We start from the raw sequence: 21460 nt of genomic DNA, 5'->3' as shown, positions 1-21460 counted from the left end.
ATGTAGCCTCTTCCTCTCTAAACGAGGCATTCTCAAAGGTGCATTAGGTTATGCAAGAATTCGATTCGTGGACGAAAAGAAAAAAGCCAAATATCAATAAAAATAAAACCAATGCAGTCATTGCTAAAGCTAAACGCAGACGAATTCACACACAATATAACACCACGTTTCGTTCTTCAAAAAGTGAAATTGTCAAATATCTAAAGACTCCTAGTGTTTACTTTTCTGAGACATTAATACGGGAAGACTGTGTGAATTAGCTATTGCAAGAATTAGGCCATATATATTACAGGTATATTGAACACAAATCGCTATATTCTACCACAATTCGTGAAATTATTAGCGTAGAAATCACGTTCTGTTTCCCATTTCAATTACTGTAATTTAGTATGGGACAACGACACAGAAATCTCATGAGGCTCATAAAAGCTAAGAAAAGAATTTTGTGGCTTATTGCAAACCTCGCCTATTGCGAGCTTACGTCGCGCTTGTTGAGTAGATGCAAAACGTTAAAGTTTAGCGATTTATACCGATTTTGGCTAGCGGTGAGAGTATTCTTTAGTTGTAAAGCAGAAAAGTTTCTTATTTGCGGAAATTGCGAAATAAGAAGGAAGTACTGCCACTTGTGATGCTCGGAGGACCAAACTTTGATAATGAAATGAAATAAAATCAGTTTATTCAAACATCCCGAGATGCTAAGGCGCACGGACAAAAAGCCCTGAAAAGGCTTGACGCGAGTCCGTGCCCCATACGAGGCACACAGTGCAAAGCGCGGCATGTTAAAATACTCACCTTGAATTTGCAGGACGCAGCTGCTCACGGACAGAAATGGGCACAAAAACAAAACAAAGTTATCATATAAACAACGAAAGCAAAGAATATCAGGCCGGGAAACATGAATGAGCTGGTGTACACAAATATGCGTGAAACAAAGAAAAGACCTAAAAAAGGGGGAAAAAAGAATGAAAAGAGGAGAAAGAAATGCTAGCACAATGCACGTTACAGCAAGACTAAGATTACGTTAGTACAAAATATGCGGGATAAGAAACTACTGGCACTATACACATGACACAACAGAGAAAAACAGCTAACCACATCGCTACGTACATTTTTGCTCGCTTTACAAAAATATTCTATAAAAATATTTGAATAATTTATTTATCACAGCTGAGGCATGCTCTTCGTAAAGTTCGTTCAGGATTGACGGCAAACAAAATTCCAACATCTGCTTTCCGTTATTTGTGCGGCATACATTAACTTTCAATTTTTTCGGGATTTAGTGCACAATACACAGGATGGTGCGTTGTAAGCCCGGCTAATTCAGCTAATGAATTGTCGTGTTTAACTATTCCCGACTTGTAATAACGGAATAGTCTATCGGTGTATAAAAATGTACACGGATAATGTTTAATCTAGTAAAAAGTTCTGCTGTGTGCGAATAGCAAAAGACCTTAGCTATTATGGGAATTACACGTCTTTGTAAACGCGATAGTTTATCAATATTTTCAACTGTTGTCGTTGCCCAGACCAAAGCGCTGTCATTCATGATTGAGGAAAACGGAATTGAAGAGCAGTATACTGACTAAAATGGGAAACGAACAATAGCGACACCAATACCCAGCCATGAGCGAAAGCTTCTAAACAAGGTTGGCGACGTTCCGACTTGCCGCATGGCTTTCAATCACTGAACAATAATTTGCCGCACCTATTACATCGATTTTATATATTGAGCATGAACGTTTCGATAGTTAAATAATCTGATTTTCCTACACTATTCTGTATGTAAGCTACTTACTTCTGTTAATTCAAATTGTTTTTGAGTGCTTTTTGTCAAAATAGTACTATGTGGCCTACTGCGTTTTGTTGTAATTGCCTTTTCTTGTTTTTTGTAGACAAATTTCACAGCATACCTTATTGATTTCAAGTGTTTGTCAGTGTACACAGAAGGAACAGTGGTGTTTTCTGTATGTGCGGGCTTGCTGCAGCAAATTTGTACCTTTATTGTCTTGTCTGTTCACTATTACTTTTCTTTATTGCGTGTTTTTCTCACCTGCCTCGCTGCCATTTGTTGTAACGGGGTTGTGAGTTGTCAAGCCGTCTCTTTACGGCTTTTTTTTTCTCAACCTTCTTTATGTTCAAGGGGTAATCAGGCTTTATTCATTCATGTAATAAAGATGTATGTGACAGGAATCAAACTCGACTTATGACGGGAATTAGCTGTAAGGCTGGCTCAGAGAGCCAACTTCCATGAAGAGTGCTCATGCTCCACATAGCGTCAGCTCTTGTATTTAGGACAAACTCACGCAGCCTACCAAATTCATAACATGCACCTGTTTCAAAAGGGTAAACTTCGGTAGTGGGATGTTTGATTACTGATTGGGAAGCACCATGCTCGCACGAAGTCGTAACGACCAGGAAGCAACGCAGGCTACTGTACACCGCCAGGGTCGTAAGACGCGGGGCTCGAGGCGGAGGGAGATGCCTGCGGTCAGTGAAGGGGGGTCGAACCGGGGGTGGCAGCGAGGCTGCAGGCATGCAGCCCGCCACTTGCGGGACTGTCTCCTCAATGTGTTTGAGGCACCTCGGATTCTGATAAAAACAGGGCCTGGTAGTGACGGTGCCGTGTTCGTTGCTTACACATGATAATGTATTACTAAAACTACCAAAAGCTGCTTAGAAGGAAAAATTTGCCATCACGGTGCCTCATATCGAGGGCGTTTATACCAGAAGAAATACGTTCATTTAAAAGTCTGCTTAAGTGATGTTCTCTGTTAGAGCCTTGATTTGTCCTACACAAATTCGTCCAGACTGTTTTGCTCCGTAAACTGAACGCTTCTTTGGAGCGCTAATTAAGGTGCACATTGACACAAATCTGACATTAGCCTCAAGTTATACTTTCGACTCATTTTGTAACGTAGTAGTAATCGGTACTTATTGTACTGCTCAAATGGTAAATACACAGAAACATGTAGAAGCACTCTTCGACGAGCAATCAAAATGGCTGGCGACCGATTGTGTCGAATGATGGCAGTCGTTTGCACAATCGAATTGAGTAACGGATCTGCAGAATTTCCAAAGAGCAACCTTTCTTCCGAATCAAGATCCGGCTGACAGATTCGGCAAGATCAGGCAATATCCGGCACACACTGAACAATAAGGGACAAAGGATCGGTGGGTGATTCAGTTGTTTCGGTAATCGATGGGTGACTTCAACGAGCATTGTCTCCTCTGTCCACTTCATTTTTTTATTATGACCTGCTTTCCTGATATTTCTTGATAAAGAAAAAAACAGGTAAGAATGTATGAGTGCCTAAAACACATAAAAGCAGGCCACTAGTAGCATTTTCTATACGACGAAGCTGTGCCGGCGTCCTTCTATAAAGGTAAAGGCATTTCCATCTCGTAAGTGAAACCACCCTTGAGTTTACATAAAATGTACGTTCGTATGTTTAAGCGTTCTATATCTATAAGCTCTGTGAAACAACCATGGAAGATCTTATTGTTTTCTCAAGATTTCCTGTATATGTGACGATGCAGACATGTGTTGCCCTAGTTTACGTTTTGTTGTGTTACGTTGTGTTTACATGTGTTGCTCTAGTTGCTGAAGTCATTCACTACATCCGTCGGGAGGTAGTGTACATACAAATTTGACACAAGCAATGTGAAAATTTGCGAATTCTACAGGCACATTTTAACAAAAAATTCTAACAGCTCTGGGTAACTGGCATGCTACCTAAGAAAACAAGATAATTACTCACGTGGTCAAAATTGACGTTCTATTAGTGAGAGAGATACCCTCTAGATACCTATCTATATCTATACCTATATCTAATCTATATTGGCGATACAGTGTTACTATTTTAAACAATAAGGCACTATGTTCCTATCAATAATGTCGAACTTCAACTTATCCAATCAAATTCTACTGCTAGAACTTTTCCAGAAGTAAGAAATTTCAAAAATAAAGCAGTGATCATTAATTTATTGCTGTCATAACTGTCACTAATACAAGTGTGCCAAGAATTATTAAATTCAGGTGGTCCAGCTTTATGTCAAATCAAAACGCACCTTATCACAACCTTGCTGGTTTGGAAATTGCCAAAATGACCTACAGGTCCGTAACAAGTGTAGGCGTTGTATATAATTTTTATGCAAGGTTTCAGTCGAACAGCAGTTTCTGAAGATTTGTATTTACATTATCATAATCGACCGCACCTTTATAAGCTCTATAGCGTTGTTTCTACGTCTAAACGTGTTTACCCGCCGTGATTGCTCAGTTGCTATGGGGTTGGGCTGCTGAGCACTAGGTCGCGAGATCGAATTCCGGCCACGGCAGGCGCATTTCGGTGGGGGCTAAATGCAAAAACACCCGTGCACTTAGATTTAGGTGCACAATAAGGAGCCCTAGGTGGTTTCCGGAGTCCTCCACTACGGCGTGCCTCATAATTAGAAAGTGATTTTGTCACGCAAAACCCCATAATTTAATTTGTTTTAATCAAAACGTGTCTCTGCGATCATAATTTGCTAGTGTTATATGGTCTCTGTTATGGGCTGGTGTTACGTTTTGTACGTTTCAAGATCTTCCAATTGGCAAATTCTGGTGTGTACTTATATTCGCGGAATCACCTCGAGAACTTTAAATCTTGTAAAATGTTGAAGTCTACCTACTTGGTTCAACGCTTCATCAGGAAACCGGTATACAAATGTGCATTTTTTTCAGCCATCATGAATGCAACTAGCGGTGCCATTTGCGTACTCAGCCTGATCGCCTCCACAGGTAGGTTTAATTTTATAACACGTTAACAATGATAATGAGAAAAACTGAACGCTTCAAGTTGAATCGATGTCAACCTGTCTATGATGGCACCAAAAAGCTGCCAGTTTAGCACAATAAGCAAATCCTTCATTCACTTCGCTAAGAAACTTTAGGCGTCATCTGTTTATGTTGTAATGCTCTTACGCTCCTCTCCTCTCCCTTATTGTGAATGATGTGCAGATTTATGCCTTGAAAAAGAAACAAACTCACTGATGTTATAAATAATGTTGCATTTGTTTACAGTCAGCGAAGCATTTTATTTGACTGCGGCTGTAAGAAATCTCTTACGTACCGGCCGCAGCTACAATTTTGAAATTCGAGCAGTAATAATTTATTAAAGAACCACAATGTTGATATTAAACTGATTGTAAACTGAGGAAACGCTCGAAGACTGGCAACATTTTCATATTAGGAGAAATTTTATAATATGGGCCGTCATCTCAGCACGGAATGAAACAACGATACCAGAGGGACGGTTTTAGGAAGAGCGTAGCAATAATGTGACTGCGCATGATAAATATCACCGAAAGACCGCTTCGTATTTTTACAGCCATGGCGGTAACGCTGACTCCGAAAATCCCCAGCGTTGACGCAATATTCAAGGGGCAGACAAACTCTGCTGCGGATGAAGCATTTCAGATAGGGGAGATCCTCCTCAGTGTGGCACGCAAGTTGGACGGAGACAATCAACTTGCCGTTGAGGTAAAGAGAAAGAACAAACATAACTTTTACATATATCAACATATATCCAGGTTAATGATTGGCACATTTGAGCGGCTTCTCTACTCCATCTCTTGCCGTCATCAGAACGATGTGCATAAGAAATGAAACGAAACGAAATGAAATGAAATGGAAGTTTATTTCCATCTTGTAAGGTAGAGATGGGGGGGGGGGGGGGGGGAAGCTGTCCATTGGACAGCTTGACAAGTCCACCATTCGTACAATAGATGAAACACTTAAACGTACAATGTAGACGTATCTAATGTACAAGTATCCGTACATTGGAAGAAACACAGAAAGTCAACAATGTAGGCAGGTAATTCTGCGTTGTCACAAGGGTTAAGATGTGATTTAGCTATGAGGTATCTGTTTATACCTCGGTATTAGGCGTGTCGCGCATTTATGCAACCATTATGCTGCCTTCCGATTACAGCACTAGTAATATTTGCTAAATGCCCTCGCAAAGACATATCTGAATCGCTGATCTCCTAATGACGAAGAACTTGCGAGAATAGTTACAAAAGAAATCGATATAGTGTATTCGGAATTACGTCAGGCATCATATGAGAACCATGATACGTACTGAAAGAATGCTCAGGCGATTAGGGGACATCGTGCGAGAGGGTGCAGATATCTTTTTATCCTGTCAACGCTATTACCTAGCCCTTAAACTGAAGCCTGGGACGTCAAGTGCAATAGCTGAAAGGAAATTTATGTAATACTAAGGAACTTCTGATGTTCCTTGCAGTGGTGATTTTTAGTTATTGAAAATTTAGAGAAAATTTTCATGTAAAATACCACTGTTATTACTCGTCTGTGCATATAATTAAAAACGCCGAAGCAATCTCGAACGCTCATTTAAAAGAAATGTTACGGCTACTGCGAGAATCAAGAATTATGCTAATAAATACTACTACTTAACACTACATGCACTATGTTCCTTATACTCTTAATTTGTCGGTCCTTTCCCGGCTTTTACGCTTTCTACTACTATTTTAGAGCGCAGCTCTTAGGTGCCCGTTCCTACATCAAGCGTCGCTGTTGTCCCTCGTAACCGGGCCAATGAATACAGCGAAGGATGAAAGCGAATGCGGATCGCAGCGGAAGATGAACGAAAGCAATAGAGAAGAAATGCGCTAGGAGGAAGTGGAGGAAGAGGGTGCAGAGGAACTGCGAGGTGGAAAGCGGAGGAGCAAGGTGTGTCGAAACCGTGAGAAGAAAAGCGTAGTGCCGCGCAAGACGGGCTCTACAGCGCCAATGGCTGCGAGATAGCGCTGTATGGACATCAAGCGCTGTATGAGCGGATGTCTGTCTGCAACGGCAGCTGTGAATGGCGCCCGTGCGTCCCCCGCATGCCGCCTCTAGCGGTCCCCCGATGAGCTAAGCAGCCGCGCCCGATTTCGCTCCGCTTTGAACGTGCCGCATGAGACCAATTGTCCGTGCCAGCCAATATTTTGCAAAATGAAAACACCTATAGAGCTGCGCTCAAAATTCGCATTAGACAGTATTGTAATATGCGGTAAATTTTCTTTGCGTTTCTTTGAAGCCGTTAGCAGTTGTGTTAAAATGTATCCCGTGGTTAAACATTTGCTTCGCGCTGTTTACGCTCTTCGTCAAGCCAGCGTTGTGACAGCGAGCGTTCATCGAGATCTTGTCATATTTGTGCGTGCGTGATACCATGCATCTTCAAATGATTGCTCAGGAAATCTTTACCACAACCTGTACGACCTATCAAACTTTGAACCAAGGCTCTAGGCCCGTAGAGTTCTAAACAAATAAAATAAATTTAATAGTTATACTTATAGCAAAATTAGCACAGCGGGATTGCTTGTGATTCAGCTACAATGTGTCACATTTTCCGTAAAAATAAATTATAAAGCTTAAGGTGGTATCGTCACTCTCATGAAATTATAGGAAACGTTTTCTTGTTTTTCAGACCGAAGAGTACCTTGCAAGTGTTTTGTGGGAAAGAATCAAGTCGGCGGTGTCAAATGCCCCAACAACGGTCAAGGAAGCCGTGGTGGGTGCATACCATGAAGCCTCTAACCACATCTCAAATGCTGCTAGCGACGTTAAACAAAAATTGAAACGAAAAACTGCCGAGATCCTCGCCGACCTAATAGTCAAGGCCATTATGGGCTACGCCTCAGAAGACTCCGACAGTAGGATCGATCTTGTGAAGAACCTGAGCCGTGACATTGAGCGTGTCGGGCAGCGGCTCATACAACAAAGCAGGGTATTGCACAACCCTGAGATCTAATCAAATAAGGTATCGGATTGAAACGGCTGGATTAAATGAAGTGATTTTTCTGGTCTATCAAGTGTCCCTGAAAACTAGACTATTGCCAGCATTGTGATAATCGGTGTAACCAGCAAACTCTTTCATGCTTCCAGGCAAAGCATTCTCCACGCTTTCGTTGAGATTCGCGGAAAAATATGAACCCAGTAGAGAATGTCCTGTAAAAGATAAAAAAAAGCTTAATGTAGGAGGTTTTAAATCGAAGTGGGTAAATATTCGAAATTCCGATTACAATTCGAATACTACACACTAGATTTCGTATCGGTATACAAAAAGGAAGTATTCGGCATTCCCCAATATTTGAAACTAATCAAACTTTTCGCACCAGTCGAATCCTAAGTTCTCGCTACTGCTTCCTCTCAGTTATGCAAACTTCCAAATTATCAGAGTTATCAGAATTATCAAACTAATAATGACAAAATCTTCTGAAGCAATGTCGAAACAAAATAGGCAATGGAAACTTCGTTCTCGTTTTTGTGGCATCAGGTAGCATATATGGGTTTATTGAGCAGTTGCGAGAAGGAGAAAAGTTCATGTGCGCGTGACGCCTGTGGCACAAGGCCTTTATACATCCGCCGCCATGGCTTGTGAGTGGTAGAGCTGGCAAACACTCCCACGGCTAGTTATAGTAGATAAGCGTAAATGCACCAGAAAGTGGATGGGAAATTGGTTCAGAGGTAGCTCAATTAGAAAAAGCCTCGTACGCGTAATGTGAAGATGCGGGTTCGTATCCCAGATTCGGTCAGTTGTTTATCATACCCTTTCATTTGCATTGAGTTATCATTTCCATAATTCAAATAATAGGCACAATTATTTCCCTTACAATGTCCTTGGTGTCCTTGTTTGTTGGCTTCTTTGATATGACAGAAAAATTGGGCGCCTCGTATTCCTGCCTTTCTTCGCGTCCCCCCCCCCCCCCACACATATATATATATATATACATCGTGTTTATTGATTTTTAATTAAAGGCGAGAAACAGCAAGTAGACCGCAGCCTATCAGCATCGAACAGCCGGAGCTCTCTCTCAAATCACAGGACGGGTCGTCGTCGTCGTCTCTGAGCTGCTATCCGAAACACGAGGCGCGTCTACTTCATTACATTGGCCCCGGGTGTGAAAAGGAGCCATCCTGGCGAATCAGAGATGATGAGGGGATCGAAATAAGGCTTCAGCCGGCTAACATGCACCGTCTCGCGACCTCGACAACGAAGATCCTGAGATGCTGTGACGGGCTCAGTGAGATAGTTCACAGGGGAAGAGGCGTCGATGATCCGATACGGACCGCAGTACCGCGCAAGTACATATAGATTAGAAGAAAGGCCAGGCGTGTGAGGCGGTATCCTTAGCCAAACAAGAGAGTCATCAGGCCACGCCCACGTTCCCTGCTGGGAACGTGGGCGTGGCCTGATGACTGTCGCGTCTTGTTTACTGACGCCCCTGATCCTCGCTGGTCAACGAACGAGCTAGCTGGGCGGCTTGTCGGGCGACTTCTGAAATAGTTGTGCACTCGGAAGCGTCAGGTCGGTAGGGCAGGATAGTATCTAGAGGTCACGAAGGCTCACGCCTATACAAGAGAAAGAAAGTTGAAAGACCAGATGTCGCTTGTGTCGCGGTATTATAAGCGAAAGTAAGGAATGGGAGTGCGGTGTCCCAATTAGTGTGGTAGGACATAACGTACATGCTCAACATTTCGCTCAGTGTTCGGTTGAAGCGCTCCGTGAACCGTTTGTTTGGGGGTGATACGCGGTCGACTTCCGGTGAATGATCCGGTACTCTCGAAGGAGGGATTGTTTTGCTTCTAGCAAGAAGACACGACCTCTACCGCTGAGTAGTTCTCTAGGAGCACCGTGGCGAAGAATGAACATCGCAACTTCGCGCTCAGTCGCGGCGGGGAGAGCCGCGGTCTCGGCGTAACGCGTCAGGTGATCGACGCCAACAAAAATCCGACAGTTTCCACATCCGCTGGATGGGAGCGGGCCATAGAGGTCGATTCCTATGCGGTCGAACGGTCGAGCAGAGCGGGCCAGTAGGGCGCAGTGAGGTAGTTTTGCTTTGCTGGCAGGCGGTGCATGATCAAACGTACTCCTGCACAAACCGATACATTCCACGCCAGTAATATTGTTGACGCAGTCTTGTGAAGGTGTTTAGGACGCCGGCGTGGGCGCTTTGAGGGCCAGCGTTGAAGTACGTGCACATATCGAAGCGCATGTGATGAGGGATAGCCAGAAGTCATTTTCGACCGTCAGGCATATAGTTGCGGCGGTAGAGAGTGTTGTCTCGCACGGTAAAGCATAGGCCGTTGGACGGTGTAACGTCCCCGTTGAAGGAACGACCGATGGAGGGGCAAGTTAGTTGAGCAGCACGGCGAGCGATGGGTCCTTGCGTTGCTCGGAGGGCATGTCAATAGCGGTCAGTAGTGACGGGTCTGAGATCGGAGAAGGAACGGAAAGAGAAGCCACATCAGGTGTCATCGGCGAGCGAGAGAGCGCGTCAGCGTCGGAATGCTTTCGACGAGAGTGGTACACGACCCGAATCTCGTATTCCTATAGGCGAAGCGGCCAATGTGAGAAGCGGCCCGACGTGTCTTTCAAGGAGGAAAGCCAAGGGCGTGAAGGTCTGATGATGGTGAAAGGACGGCCGCACAGATAAGGACGAAACTTGGCCAATGCCCAAATGATGGCTAAGCATTCCGTCTCTGTAACAGAGTAATTCATCTCAGATTTTTTAAGGGTACGGCTGGCATAAGCCGCGACGTATTCTTCATTCGTGGCTTTCCGTTGGGCCAAGACCCCACCAAGGCCGACACCACTGGCGTCGGTGTGAACCTCTGTCGGCGCAGTTGGGTTGTAATGACGAAAAATCGGTGGGGAAGTCAGCAACTCGCGTAACTTGTAAAAGGCTTCATGGCATGCTGATGACCACGTGGAAATGCCTTTGCTTGCGGTAAGCAGCTTCGTCAAGGGTGCGATAATAAAGGGGAAGTTCCGCGCGAAGCGTGGAAAATAATAGCAGGGGCCTATAAAACTTCGCAGGGCCTTGATATATGCGGGCTTCGGAAACTCGGCGACTGCGCGAAGCTTGTCGGGATCAGGAAGGATACTGTCTTTCGAGGCAACGTGACCCATGACAGCTAATGTTCGGGCAGCAAAACGGCACTTCTTGAGGTTGAGCTGTAGGCCAGCTGAAGTGAGACAGGTCAGAAGTTCATGCAGACGGGCGAGATGTGTCGGAAAATTATGTGAGAAAGCAACTATGTCATCCAGGTAACATAAACAAGTCTTCCACTTGTGTCCGCGAAGGATGGTATCAGTCATGCGTTCGAAGGTAGCGGGAGCATTGCAGAGTCCGAAAGGCATAACGTTAAACTCGTACAGGCTATCGGGAGTGATGAAAGCTGTCTTTGGATGGTAAGCCTCAGCCATGGGAACCTGCCAATAGCCGCAGCGGAGATCTAAAGACGAGAAATATTCGGCACCTTGCAGACAGTCAAGAGCATCGTCGATCCGAGGCAGTGGGTAGACGGCTTTTCTTGTGATCCTGTTTAGGCGGTGATAATCGATACAAAACCGAATGGTGCCATCTTTTTTTCGCACTAGAACGACAGCTGACAACCAATGGCTTTGAGAAGGCTGAATGACGCTGCGCTGCAGCATGTCGTCCACTTGTTCTGCGATAACTCGGTGCTCTTCTGCGGAAACGCGATACGCACGCTGTGGCAAAGGGGCATGGAAACCGGTGTCGATAGTATGAGACACACTTGTCGTGTGACCCAAAGATGGTTTGTTGTAGTCGAACGAAGAAATGAAGTCGTTCAGCAGAGCAAGAAGTTTAGTGCGATGATACGGCGAAAGGTCTACGGCGATGGCGTTGTCGAAAACTGCTAAGGGCGGTGTTGAGGAGCCGGGAGTTATGTCATCCAGATGCAAATGTGTGGCGCCATCGTGAACGTCAAGGTCTTCAACACTCGAGACAAATCCTAACGTCTTACCACGCTGTGTGGTCACTGGATACCGGTGCGGATTACAGATGGGTATCAAAGCGGATTCAGACCTAACCGTGAGGACGGCGAATGGGAGAAATAAGTCCTTGCGGTGAGCAAGCATGTCAGATTGCGTAAACGCCGCAGTTGAGTCTGGCACGGCAGTACACGACAAGGTCACAAGCACCGACGTCTCCGGAGGGATATCAGTATCATCATCAACGATGACCTTGTGAAAAATGAGGTCGGCGCCGATGAACGGGGAGTCACATAGCGGCGAAAGGGCCACTTCCGCGCGAGAACTATCAATTATGGCACTATGACGTGACAGGAAGTCCCACCCGAGGATAATATCATGAGAACAGGAAGGCCACACAAAAAACTATCATTTACAAAATGTCTTGGATGACTACACGGGCTGTGCATACCGCTGTAGGTTGAATGCGTTGCGCGCTATCAGTGCAGAGTGCCATGCCAGATGGAGAGGTCATGACATTTTCAACTTGCGACAAACATTATCGTGGATGACGGAAACGGCGGCCCCGGTATCGATAAGCTCTTGGGCGGATGCTCCCTCAACGTGGAGGTCAATGGCATTCTGTGGTTAAAATTGAGACCTTAGAAAGCTCGATGAGCTTCCAGTTCTTGCCTCCGGAACTGCACTAGTCATTTTCCCTCCGCAGTAGGTGGCCGACGACGCATAGGTGACAGCCACCGTCGACGTGGAGAAGGAGAACGGCGACTGTCTGAACGGCGGTCGCGATAGAAGGGTCTCAGCGGCGAGTCAGCGGCGTCTTGGCAGCGTACGTCGGAGGGATGTTGTGGCGCGGAGGGAAACTGGTCAAAGGCGTCACGGTGCGAGGACATGTTACCACGACAAAAGCACGCATCGTGACCAGCGATGCCACAAGCGAAGCAAATAGGCCTGTTGCCTGGCGTGCGCCACGTGTCGGCTCGACGAAGAGGCTGGGGTGGCTGTCGTGGAATGGGAGCAGGGGGAACCCGGTGCGTTGGAGGTGGGACGGAATATGACGGTGGGGGTGGACGTGCGACAGCGGTAGCATAGTTGAGCGGTGGAGGAGTGACCGGCGACGGGTAGTCGGCATAAGAGAGAGGTGCCGTCGGAGACGCGAATAACGGCGGGTAGTCAACATAGGAGATTGGTGCCGTCACAGGAGCTGGTGGGCGAACGGGGGTAAGTGCGTCAGATATTTGGGCATGGATGGCTTGTTGCACGGCCGGAGTCAGTGTTGGGGCATGCTCCTGACTGTGAGGGAGTAGCGACAGCTGGCGGGCCACTTCCTCCCGTATGAAATCCTTGAGCTGAAGGACGAGAGCAGAAGGTCCGTGGTATGGTCCGTGGCAGAAGGTATGGTCCGTGGCAGCTGCAATGGCCGAGGTCGAGTCAGCTTGTGGGACGTTTTGAGGAGCGATGCTACGTTGGCGGCGCAATTCGTCGAAACTCTGACACAGTTTGAAGAGTACGAAGACGCTGGTTGGACTCTTGGCCAGCAGCATTTGAAACGCGTCGTCCTCAATAACCTTCAGAATATGGTTGATCTTCTCGTCCTCTGCCATCATTGGATTAATACGGCCGCCGAGATCCAAGACATCCTCAATATAGATGGGGAAGCTCTCGCCCGGTTGCTGTGCGCGCTGGCGTAGACGCTGTTCGGCGCGTAGCTTGCGGACAGCGGGATGACCAAACACGTCGGCGAAATGTGTCTTAAATGCGGACCAACTCGAAATGTCAGATTCGTGGTACTTGACTCTTAACTGCACAATTTTTTGTTTCCTCAAAATATTATTCGTGGAGTTATATGAAAGCATAAACGTAGCTGTACTCCATTGGAAACTAACTTTAGCGAATTTCTGTGGCTTGAATTTGCAGAGAAAGGGTATGTTGCTTATTTGCAACAACCTGAAAATAAAGAAGTTGAAGATGAAAGTTAGGGCTTAGTGCAATTCATACTCAGATGTTTATTTGCCCGTGACGATCATTGGTGTACTTATGTTTTTGTGTGGAACAAAAAGAAGCAATTGTTTTTGTTTGTGCAGCACAAGTGGTTTCCACACTTCGTGCTGTATGTCATGCAGATCCCCGTGCAGACAGGAAACAATGCAGTATTTTCGCATTATTGTCAAAATTTAGAACATAGAAGCACACACGTAAGGTTTTGCCCGTGACGACGGGACACGGTAGCGTGCGGATGCCCGTATCCTTCTGAAAAAAAAAGGAAAGTCGGCCAGAAAACATCTTGCGCACCTATAGAATCGAGACAGATTTACCCTCTTGGTTGTCACTCCTGGAAAGGTCGCTGCCTTCACTGTCAGGAGGAATTGTTCAACCATAAAAGTGGTGGATTGCGATTTCACTTTTCCGAAGAAAGTAAACCACGTACACGTTGTTGCATTTACGCAACATAGCAACGTTCCGTCGCCAGGAACAAACTATTCCGAGATAACAAAGTTTTTTTGAATCTACAGAGTCAGCAGGATGTGGAGCTTAGCGTAAAGATTTTCTTGCGCTTTGTCTTATGGAGAATTGTATTTACCAATGGCAAAACTTACCTGTATCACTGCACGTGGGCGCGTGCAGCCTCCGCCACGTTTGTTTTGCTAGAAGATGCGAAGGATGAGCCCAGATGGCAGCACAAGGCGCCGTATGTTTAGACGAATGTTGTGGAAATGCAACGATATGTACAGGCAGCTCTAACCGGACTTTGCTTCTGTTTTTAGCGCCATTCATCGGAATGTTGCATAAATGCAACAAGGTTCAGTAACTGGTTAAACCAGAAATTTGCGACATCGGCAAGGTAAAATATGACGTTATTCAGTTTAGACTGGTCGTCCCACTTATTGTGAGCGCTTACACGTTCATAGGAGGACAGCCGGTCTTCGACGTCATGTTCTCCGGTCCCGCAAGAGATGACTGCGTCGCGCTGATGGAGAACGCCGGAGCAAGTGCCTGGGGGCACACTCGGTGCTGGTGAATCGGTCATGGTGACGGTGGGCAACGTACGATTGCGCAGCTTCAGGGTGACTTGAGGGTTTCCAGCAATCTCCACCAAATGTAATGATGTTTAATTGAAGGCGAGAAACAGCAGATAGACAGCAGCCTAGCAGCAGCGAACAGCCCGAGCTCTCTCTCAAATCACAGCACGGGTCGTCGTCGTCGTCTCTGAGCTGCTATCCAAAACACGAGGCGCGTCTACTTCATTACAATATATATATATATATATATATATATATATATATATATATATATATATATATATATATATATATATATATATATATTTCACTTTTTGTGCTGACTGATAGTTCCCTTAGGCTAATTCTTGTCGGCAATTCGACATTTTGAGCGGTAGTCAGGAGTTCACTTGGAGGAGAGCGCACTTTGTGCCGTAGCTAGCTGCGCAACAACATCATAAAAGCTCCCCTGAACGGAGGCGTAAGCAGGCAGCTTCAATTGAGGCTAGCGCTCGTGACGCCATGTGCACTTCCACGAATGAGAGAGGAGTGTTCGACTTGCATCTCGATCCCTAAAATGGTATAGCTCTTCGCACATCAGCGGAGAGCCAAAACTGAACGATTGCGCCCGTCATCGTTTCGTCATAGCCATTGCTGCTTTGTAATTTCACCGTAGTCATGCTGTTTTTATTTAATAGAGATTATGAGAAGGCTTTCACGCTATCATGCAGAAGGCTTTCACGCTATCACGTCGTCAGCAGCGTTTTTTCCAACCTTCTGCACTATCAAGCGAAAGTTTATTGCAAAAGCCCTTGAAAAGAAGGCTGGCAGACGCGGATGCACAAACGGCTCTGCGGACCGAATACAAGTAACCGAGTGTGCCTTGCTCGCCTGAAAAGGACAACTGGGTACGCTGGCACTCGCTGGCACTCACTGGGACAGCAGTGAGAACGCTGCATAAGAGCTGGGTCACACTGGAAGAGACGCTGGTTCCACTGCCATGACGCTGGGGTGCACTGGTTTGTGCTGTAAAGGCGCTGGTGCTCGCTGCAGTTCGCTGGTTCGCACTGGAAACTGCGCTGGTTGTGTTTGTGCCGCGCTGGTTCCAATACGCAAGGATGAGCGCTGCTGAATAATAAATGCTTTATACAGTTTCATCGCTTGATGCTAGTCTCTCGTCCTAAATAACGCTATATCTTGGGGTTATAAAACCCTATTTCCTGTCACAGCTTGGAATAAAGGTGCGTGAGCTGCCCCGTTTATTCATTCACATTTGAAACTGAAAATCACTTTGTTTTTTTTTTGTTTTTTTTTTCATTTTCCCTTTTGACTTGGCGGATACCTAAATTCTTGAACGAAACCACGTAAACGCAGAGGACGCCGCGTTTTTTAGTAGTTCGCACGTAACGTATGACTGGGAGCTGTCGCCGTTGTCGCAGTGTTGTGGAGTGGACATGAAATGCAGAAGTCGTTCAGACGCGCGCGAACGAACCCCGAGTTCGAAGCCTATATCTAGCTGATATTATCACACCGATAACAAAGCTGATGTGATTCGTACGCTTCCACTTTCTCTATTGTACTAAAAAACGTTCTGGGGCTCAAATACACAAATTTTAGCTTTAGCCAGCTATATATACCCGCGCCGAGATCGGTCCCCACCGAAGCTTAGGCCTAGGGTATCCGCCAAGTACATCCTCACGCTATCGGCGCGTCTAGGCTCAGGAATAAAGAACTCTAACAAGAATAAACCCCTCTATATTTCAGCTTTCGCATCAGTTTTCTTAAATAAACAATTTTTTCCTGTCTACAGTGCAAGCACAAGAAGCGATGACCGCCGATGTGACGTGTCATAAACACGGGTATATGTGCTATCGCCGCAGGCTCCCAGCACTAGCCTGCGCTTCTCTGACGAAGATATATGACTAGACAGGCGTGTTGACTGAAACGCATCACTGAACTAAGGAAACGTTGCATATCCTTTGCGTGAAGAACAAGAAACGGCTTTCGAAATCGTCAGTAACAGCCCATACACCATCCCGGGTCGGCGGTTCATTTAGCACTTTTTTTCGAAGTTAAAATAGCAATGGCAAGTGAAAATCGACGTTGTGGCAACTTCCAAGCATGCTGCTGAATACGGACAGCAACTTTTTCTTTCTGTTGCAGGCGTGAGTTTTAGTTGCTGGGCGATAGCGCATCAACCATGCCTGTGCGAGACGTAGCTTTGCGAAACAAACTGCTTCTCGGCTTTGACATGGCAAATTATCCATCTATTTCCGTCTGTTGGCTTGGCGTAGCGGTAGAGTGCTGGGCTTGGGATCTGTAGGTCGGACGAACAAATCCTGGTCAGAGGAAGTTTGTTCTTACGGTTTTTTTTTTCATTTTTTATTGCACTAAACGCTCTTTGTTGCTTTCTGTATTCAAAAAAAAAATATAAGCGGCGGCCAGGCACTGCGTATTTAACGCGCTAGAGCTGTTTTTCACGCGAGTATCCAGTGCCTCCCAGCATGCTGTGCCTTCCCAGCGCCCTAGCATCCAGCGCGCTGCACTGGGCCCATAATCTGGCGCACTGGGTCCCAGTGGCACTGGGTTTTGCAATAGGGTTACATTGCAGATCCCTGGAATTACTAAAAAGTCATCCGTTAAATTTCTTGGCCTGAAGCAACTTACCCTGTTGCACATTTCTGCAGACTTCGGAGATACTGTACACGTGTATACCGATGGCTCTTTCACACCATATGCCTCCAATGCAGCCTTCGTCATTCCACATATCTTCATCGCTCGGCGGTATAAACTAGACCATGGACCAACATCAACTGCCGCAGAACTTGTTGCTATCCGGGAGGCACTTCGATTTCTCTCCGAGGAGCCTCATCACGCATGGACCATATTCTGCGATTGCAAGCCAGATGTTGAAACAATTGACTGTGTTCAAGGGTGGGGCCCATATTATTATATGGCTATAGAAATTACAGAGCTTCTCGACCACACAACTAGAAATGGCCACAATGTCACCTTTCAGTGGATATCTTCACACTATGGAGTGATAGAAAACTAACAGGCAGACGCTGAAGCGAAAACGGCTTTTGATAATGCTTATAAAGTACGCATCCCATTCTCACGAACAGACACAAACGCCCTACTTCGTCGCGTAATACGCAACCGTACGTTGGAACACTGGACCCAACCTGATCGACGACACAAGCGAGGGCACAAATGGGACCAAGAAATTAAATTTTGTATGCCTCACAAGCTCAAAAGAAGCCAAACGAGCAAGGTGCGCCGGATTCGCCTTGGTGTCGCGTTCACCAACCGTTATAGACATATGATAGGTGGCAGTGACACTAGCCCAAACTGTGAATACTGTGAGGTGCCAGAAACACTTGATCATATCTTTTGCTTGTGTCCCGCGTACGCGCAAGAACGACAGCAACTGGCCTCTTCCATTGCAAAGATCCATAAGAGGCCGCTATCAGAAGAGTTTCCTTTAGGGCCTTGGCCTAATGCAAACAGCGCAGCCCTGATAACAAGTGTCACTATAGCTTTTCTCTAAGCCACTCGGCTGGACGCACGGCTTTAGAGATGCTACAACTCTGTGAATTTGTATATACGCATCTCTTCCTTATAGCATCATCACCCATCAGCCCTTTCCCTTCCCGTCCCTTTTCCCCAGTGTAGAGTAGCAGGCATGAGCAAGTTATAGCTCAGGCCGACCTCTTTGCCTTTCGGTAAATACATTTCTCTCTCTCTCTCTCTCAACGGAGCTCGATAATGCTATCACGTTCCGCTGTTAAAGCGAAGCTTAAGCGATCTCGAAGTTTCTTTGTGCTTGGTATTTGTTGAAACGTATGCAGTTCTGCACGCTGTATGTGTGATTCCAAAGCATGTATGCACCTCTCGCTTCGCTTTGCTGACTCCTTGAGTCCTGCTCCACCTTCGCCGCGGGTGAGTCTGGTATTACACAACCTTTGAAATCGGCCCACATTTTTTACCATAGACGCGCACACGAAAAATGCTGACAGACGAGAGGCTATCAGCTTCGCTGTAAAACAGGTTTAATAAATTTGTTTATCAGAGCCAGTTGCAACATCCCGGTGGTAACACACGCCATTTCACAAAGATAAATTAGATTTTATTTCGCGCCTAACACGCTTGTCAAATCCATTCGCGCTATCACATCTTGCTGGCGATTCTTGTATATGCCATGGAGTTTATCACACAGCCTGCAGCCAAGTCAATGTTTTTGAATCTATGTTTAAGAGTAAAAGTGCGCACTATGTATATCGAAAGAGCGGCGTATCTCGTAAAAGGTGCGCATTATACATATCAAAAGAACGGCACATTTCGTAACAACAGAATAAGATAGAATCAAACTAGGATCTACACTTTTGTTTAGCTGAACTGCAAAGTGAGCGAGATAATGGCAGTGAGAGGTGCCCGTGTTCTGCGCGCCTTCTGTCTCTTTGTTTCGAACACACACACACAAACACACGCACATGACTGACCGAATTGATTAGTGCCACCGATTTTACGTAAATAGACAATGTGAGTCCTCCTTAATAAGCGATCGAGATGGGAGTCGCAGACATCATGCTCGCACGACCTCGCACCATGATGAAAGTACTCCGTCACCTGAACTAGCTTTAGCAGGATAGGCCGAGTCGTTGTGCACCAGGGCGACGTCCAGAGAATGAAGTCATTGTGCAGGCTTCAGTGCGACCTTATTGGCAGAGGGAGAAGGAGAAAGAAGTGCCGGCATGAACATTTTTTGTAGATGGTCACTTGTGGCTTGCTGTTTAAGGACTCGACGTCGCAAGTCTGTACTTTTCGAATGCAGTTTCACGACTGACAGAGAGAAGGGGACATAGAGGCTGAAGAATATGCGGCAAATACTACCAACTGAAAAGGCTGCTACCATGTCAGGACCATCATGATTAAGGAGAACAGCCGGTCAGGCCTCAAAGCGTCTGACGTGCATTATGCACTGCTTGCTATTCAGGGACTAGTTGCGGCAGGTGTAGGGGCAAGTTTCTCAGATAAACCAATTAACGGTTGCCGTCTTCTTTGCTTAAGAATGAAACGCAGGAACAATTGAAGTTCCAAATTTGAGTGTATCTTGCGCCCTCATAGCGTCGATGCACTGCATGAGAAAGATCCTTGCCTAAAGAAATCTCTCCTTTTTAAAAAGCTCCCTAAGGGCAAGGAGGAACCACGTTGCTTGCATAACATGCACAATAGGGAGCGGTCATCGACGCCTAACTAGACTTTCCACCGAAAAAGAGTTGCCAATATATTAATCAGCTTTCAGCAACCGATTGATCTGAGTGGCGGCAATCTTCCTACGAGATATAACCATTACACTTATATGTTCATTCTTCAAAGTTACCTTGTTGAGGCATGAGTGGCACAGTAGGGCAAGAAATGGGGTTCACATGCACAAATATCGGAGAACACGAAAAATAGACGACAATAAATTATTTATGCCACCCCCACACACCTAGAAGAAGCACTGCCTTGTGATGCACCGTTCGTAATTTGTATTGTTTAAATTAAGCATTAGAAATTTGGCAGTCAGTCAACTACGCGACAATGCATGTTTTAGTACCATTATTTTCTGGTTTGTAGTTGAACAACAGTGAGGGCCGACAACGTGGTTGTCAAAAGATGGATAGTGTTATTGTTTTTTTACATTTCCGAGATGACTCTAAAGAGGCAGAAAACTACAGCTATAGATCTAAAGGTACAAATTTGCTTGACAAGCAGACGCTACCAGTGCATAAAACATTGTTACACCTAGGAAATTTGGAACGATTCTTATTCAGCAAGCTGAAGTGGGCGTCGAACGCGCCTCTTGTGCTTGAGATCACCATCAAATGAACCATTGCACCCGAAGGTTGCAAAATGCATCGTCACCGATTATGTTTAATCAAGACGATCGTCAGCAGGACGCAAATCAGCAACTGACCTCATTAACAATTGCCTAGGGGGATTTTTTTCCCCGCTCAGCATCCGTCTCAAACACAAACAGCGAATGATAAGGTGCAAATTCTCCCTGAGAAGGGACTGAGAAGGGCACTGGCTTCTTTTGTCCTAATTATTTCCTTTATTTTCTTCTGCACTGTTCATATCTCTCTGTTCAGGACGATTAAGAGCGGAAGTTATCAGTACATGCAGCATATAAAACTAGCACACCTAGTCGCATCTTCTATAGTATGAAGTCTTCCCGGTAGCTCGATACAGCGTTAAAGGCTTTGTGAGTTGGTAAGTGCACTGCACGAACTCTACCCTTGTACATTTTACTTGGAAAGTGCACTGATGAAACAATAAAATGCTTCGGAAGGTGGTGTTGCTCTATGGTTTATTTGCTTTACCTAACTGTCACAGTAATGTGTCCCAACAGTCATGGAGATGTGCATTACGCTGTAAATTAACATGTACAATTTTTGTAGCTGTGTTGATGTATGACTGCACTTTGCTACAAAAATTACTGGAACATTGGGCAACTGTCAGACCAATTAAATCAAAGAATACCGCAATTTCCCAGTCCGTTGGAAATCCCGTTTTATTTGCAAGCGAGCTGCTCTCCAAGGTCGCCTTTTCACAAGTTTAGGTGATATAAGACTTCTACTTTTAAATGGGAAGCCCGCGTGATTTCTTCGTCTATAGTAAAATTTATAC

The 21460-nt window shown here is 45.5% G+C and overlaps 1 protein-coding gene across 1 annotated transcript; it reads left to right on the top strand.

Moving 5' to 3' along the window:
- The first annotated feature begins 3356 nt into the window (after window positions 1-3356).
- LOC126540897 (uncharacterized) lies at window positions 3357-7853 on the top strand. Its single transcript, XM_050187719.3, has 4 exons — window positions 3357-3383; window positions 4721-4777; window positions 5367-5518; window positions 7473-7853. The coding sequence occupies exons 2-4, from the start codon at window positions 4726-4728 to the stop codon at window positions 7794-7796; spliced, it is 528 nt and encodes a 175-aa protein (XP_050043676.2). The 5' UTR covers window positions 3357-3383; window positions 4721-4725; the 3' UTR covers window positions 7797-7853.
- The last annotated feature ends 13607 nt before the right edge of the window (window positions 7854-21460 follow it).

Source organism: Dermacentor andersoni, chromosome 2 (genome assembly GCF_023375885.2).
Source record: "Dermacentor andersoni chromosome 2, qqDerAnde1_hic_scaffold, whole genome shotgun sequence".
Lineage (NCBI taxonomy): Eukaryota > Metazoa > Arthropoda > Arachnida > Ixodida > Ixodidae > Dermacentor > Dermacentor andersoni.
The sequence above is the reverse complement of the archived record's forward strand: the minus strand, read 5'-3'. Positions and strand labels throughout refer to the sequence as shown.

Excerpts from the sequence above, each read along its gene's own strand:
- LOC126540897 (XM_050187719.3), top strand. The coding sequence starts at position 4,726 with ATGAATGCAACTAGCGGTGCCATTTGCGTACTCAGCCTGATCGCCTCC. Across the intron at positions 4,778-5,366 it reads CAGCCTGATCGCCTCCACAG|CCATGGCGGTAACGCTGACT; the intron begins GTAGGTTTAATT and ends GTATTTTTACAG. Across the intron at positions 5,519-7,472 it reads ACAATCAACTTGCCGTTGAG|ACCGAAGAGTACCTTGCAAG; the intron begins GTAAAGAGAAAG and ends CTTGTTTTTCAG.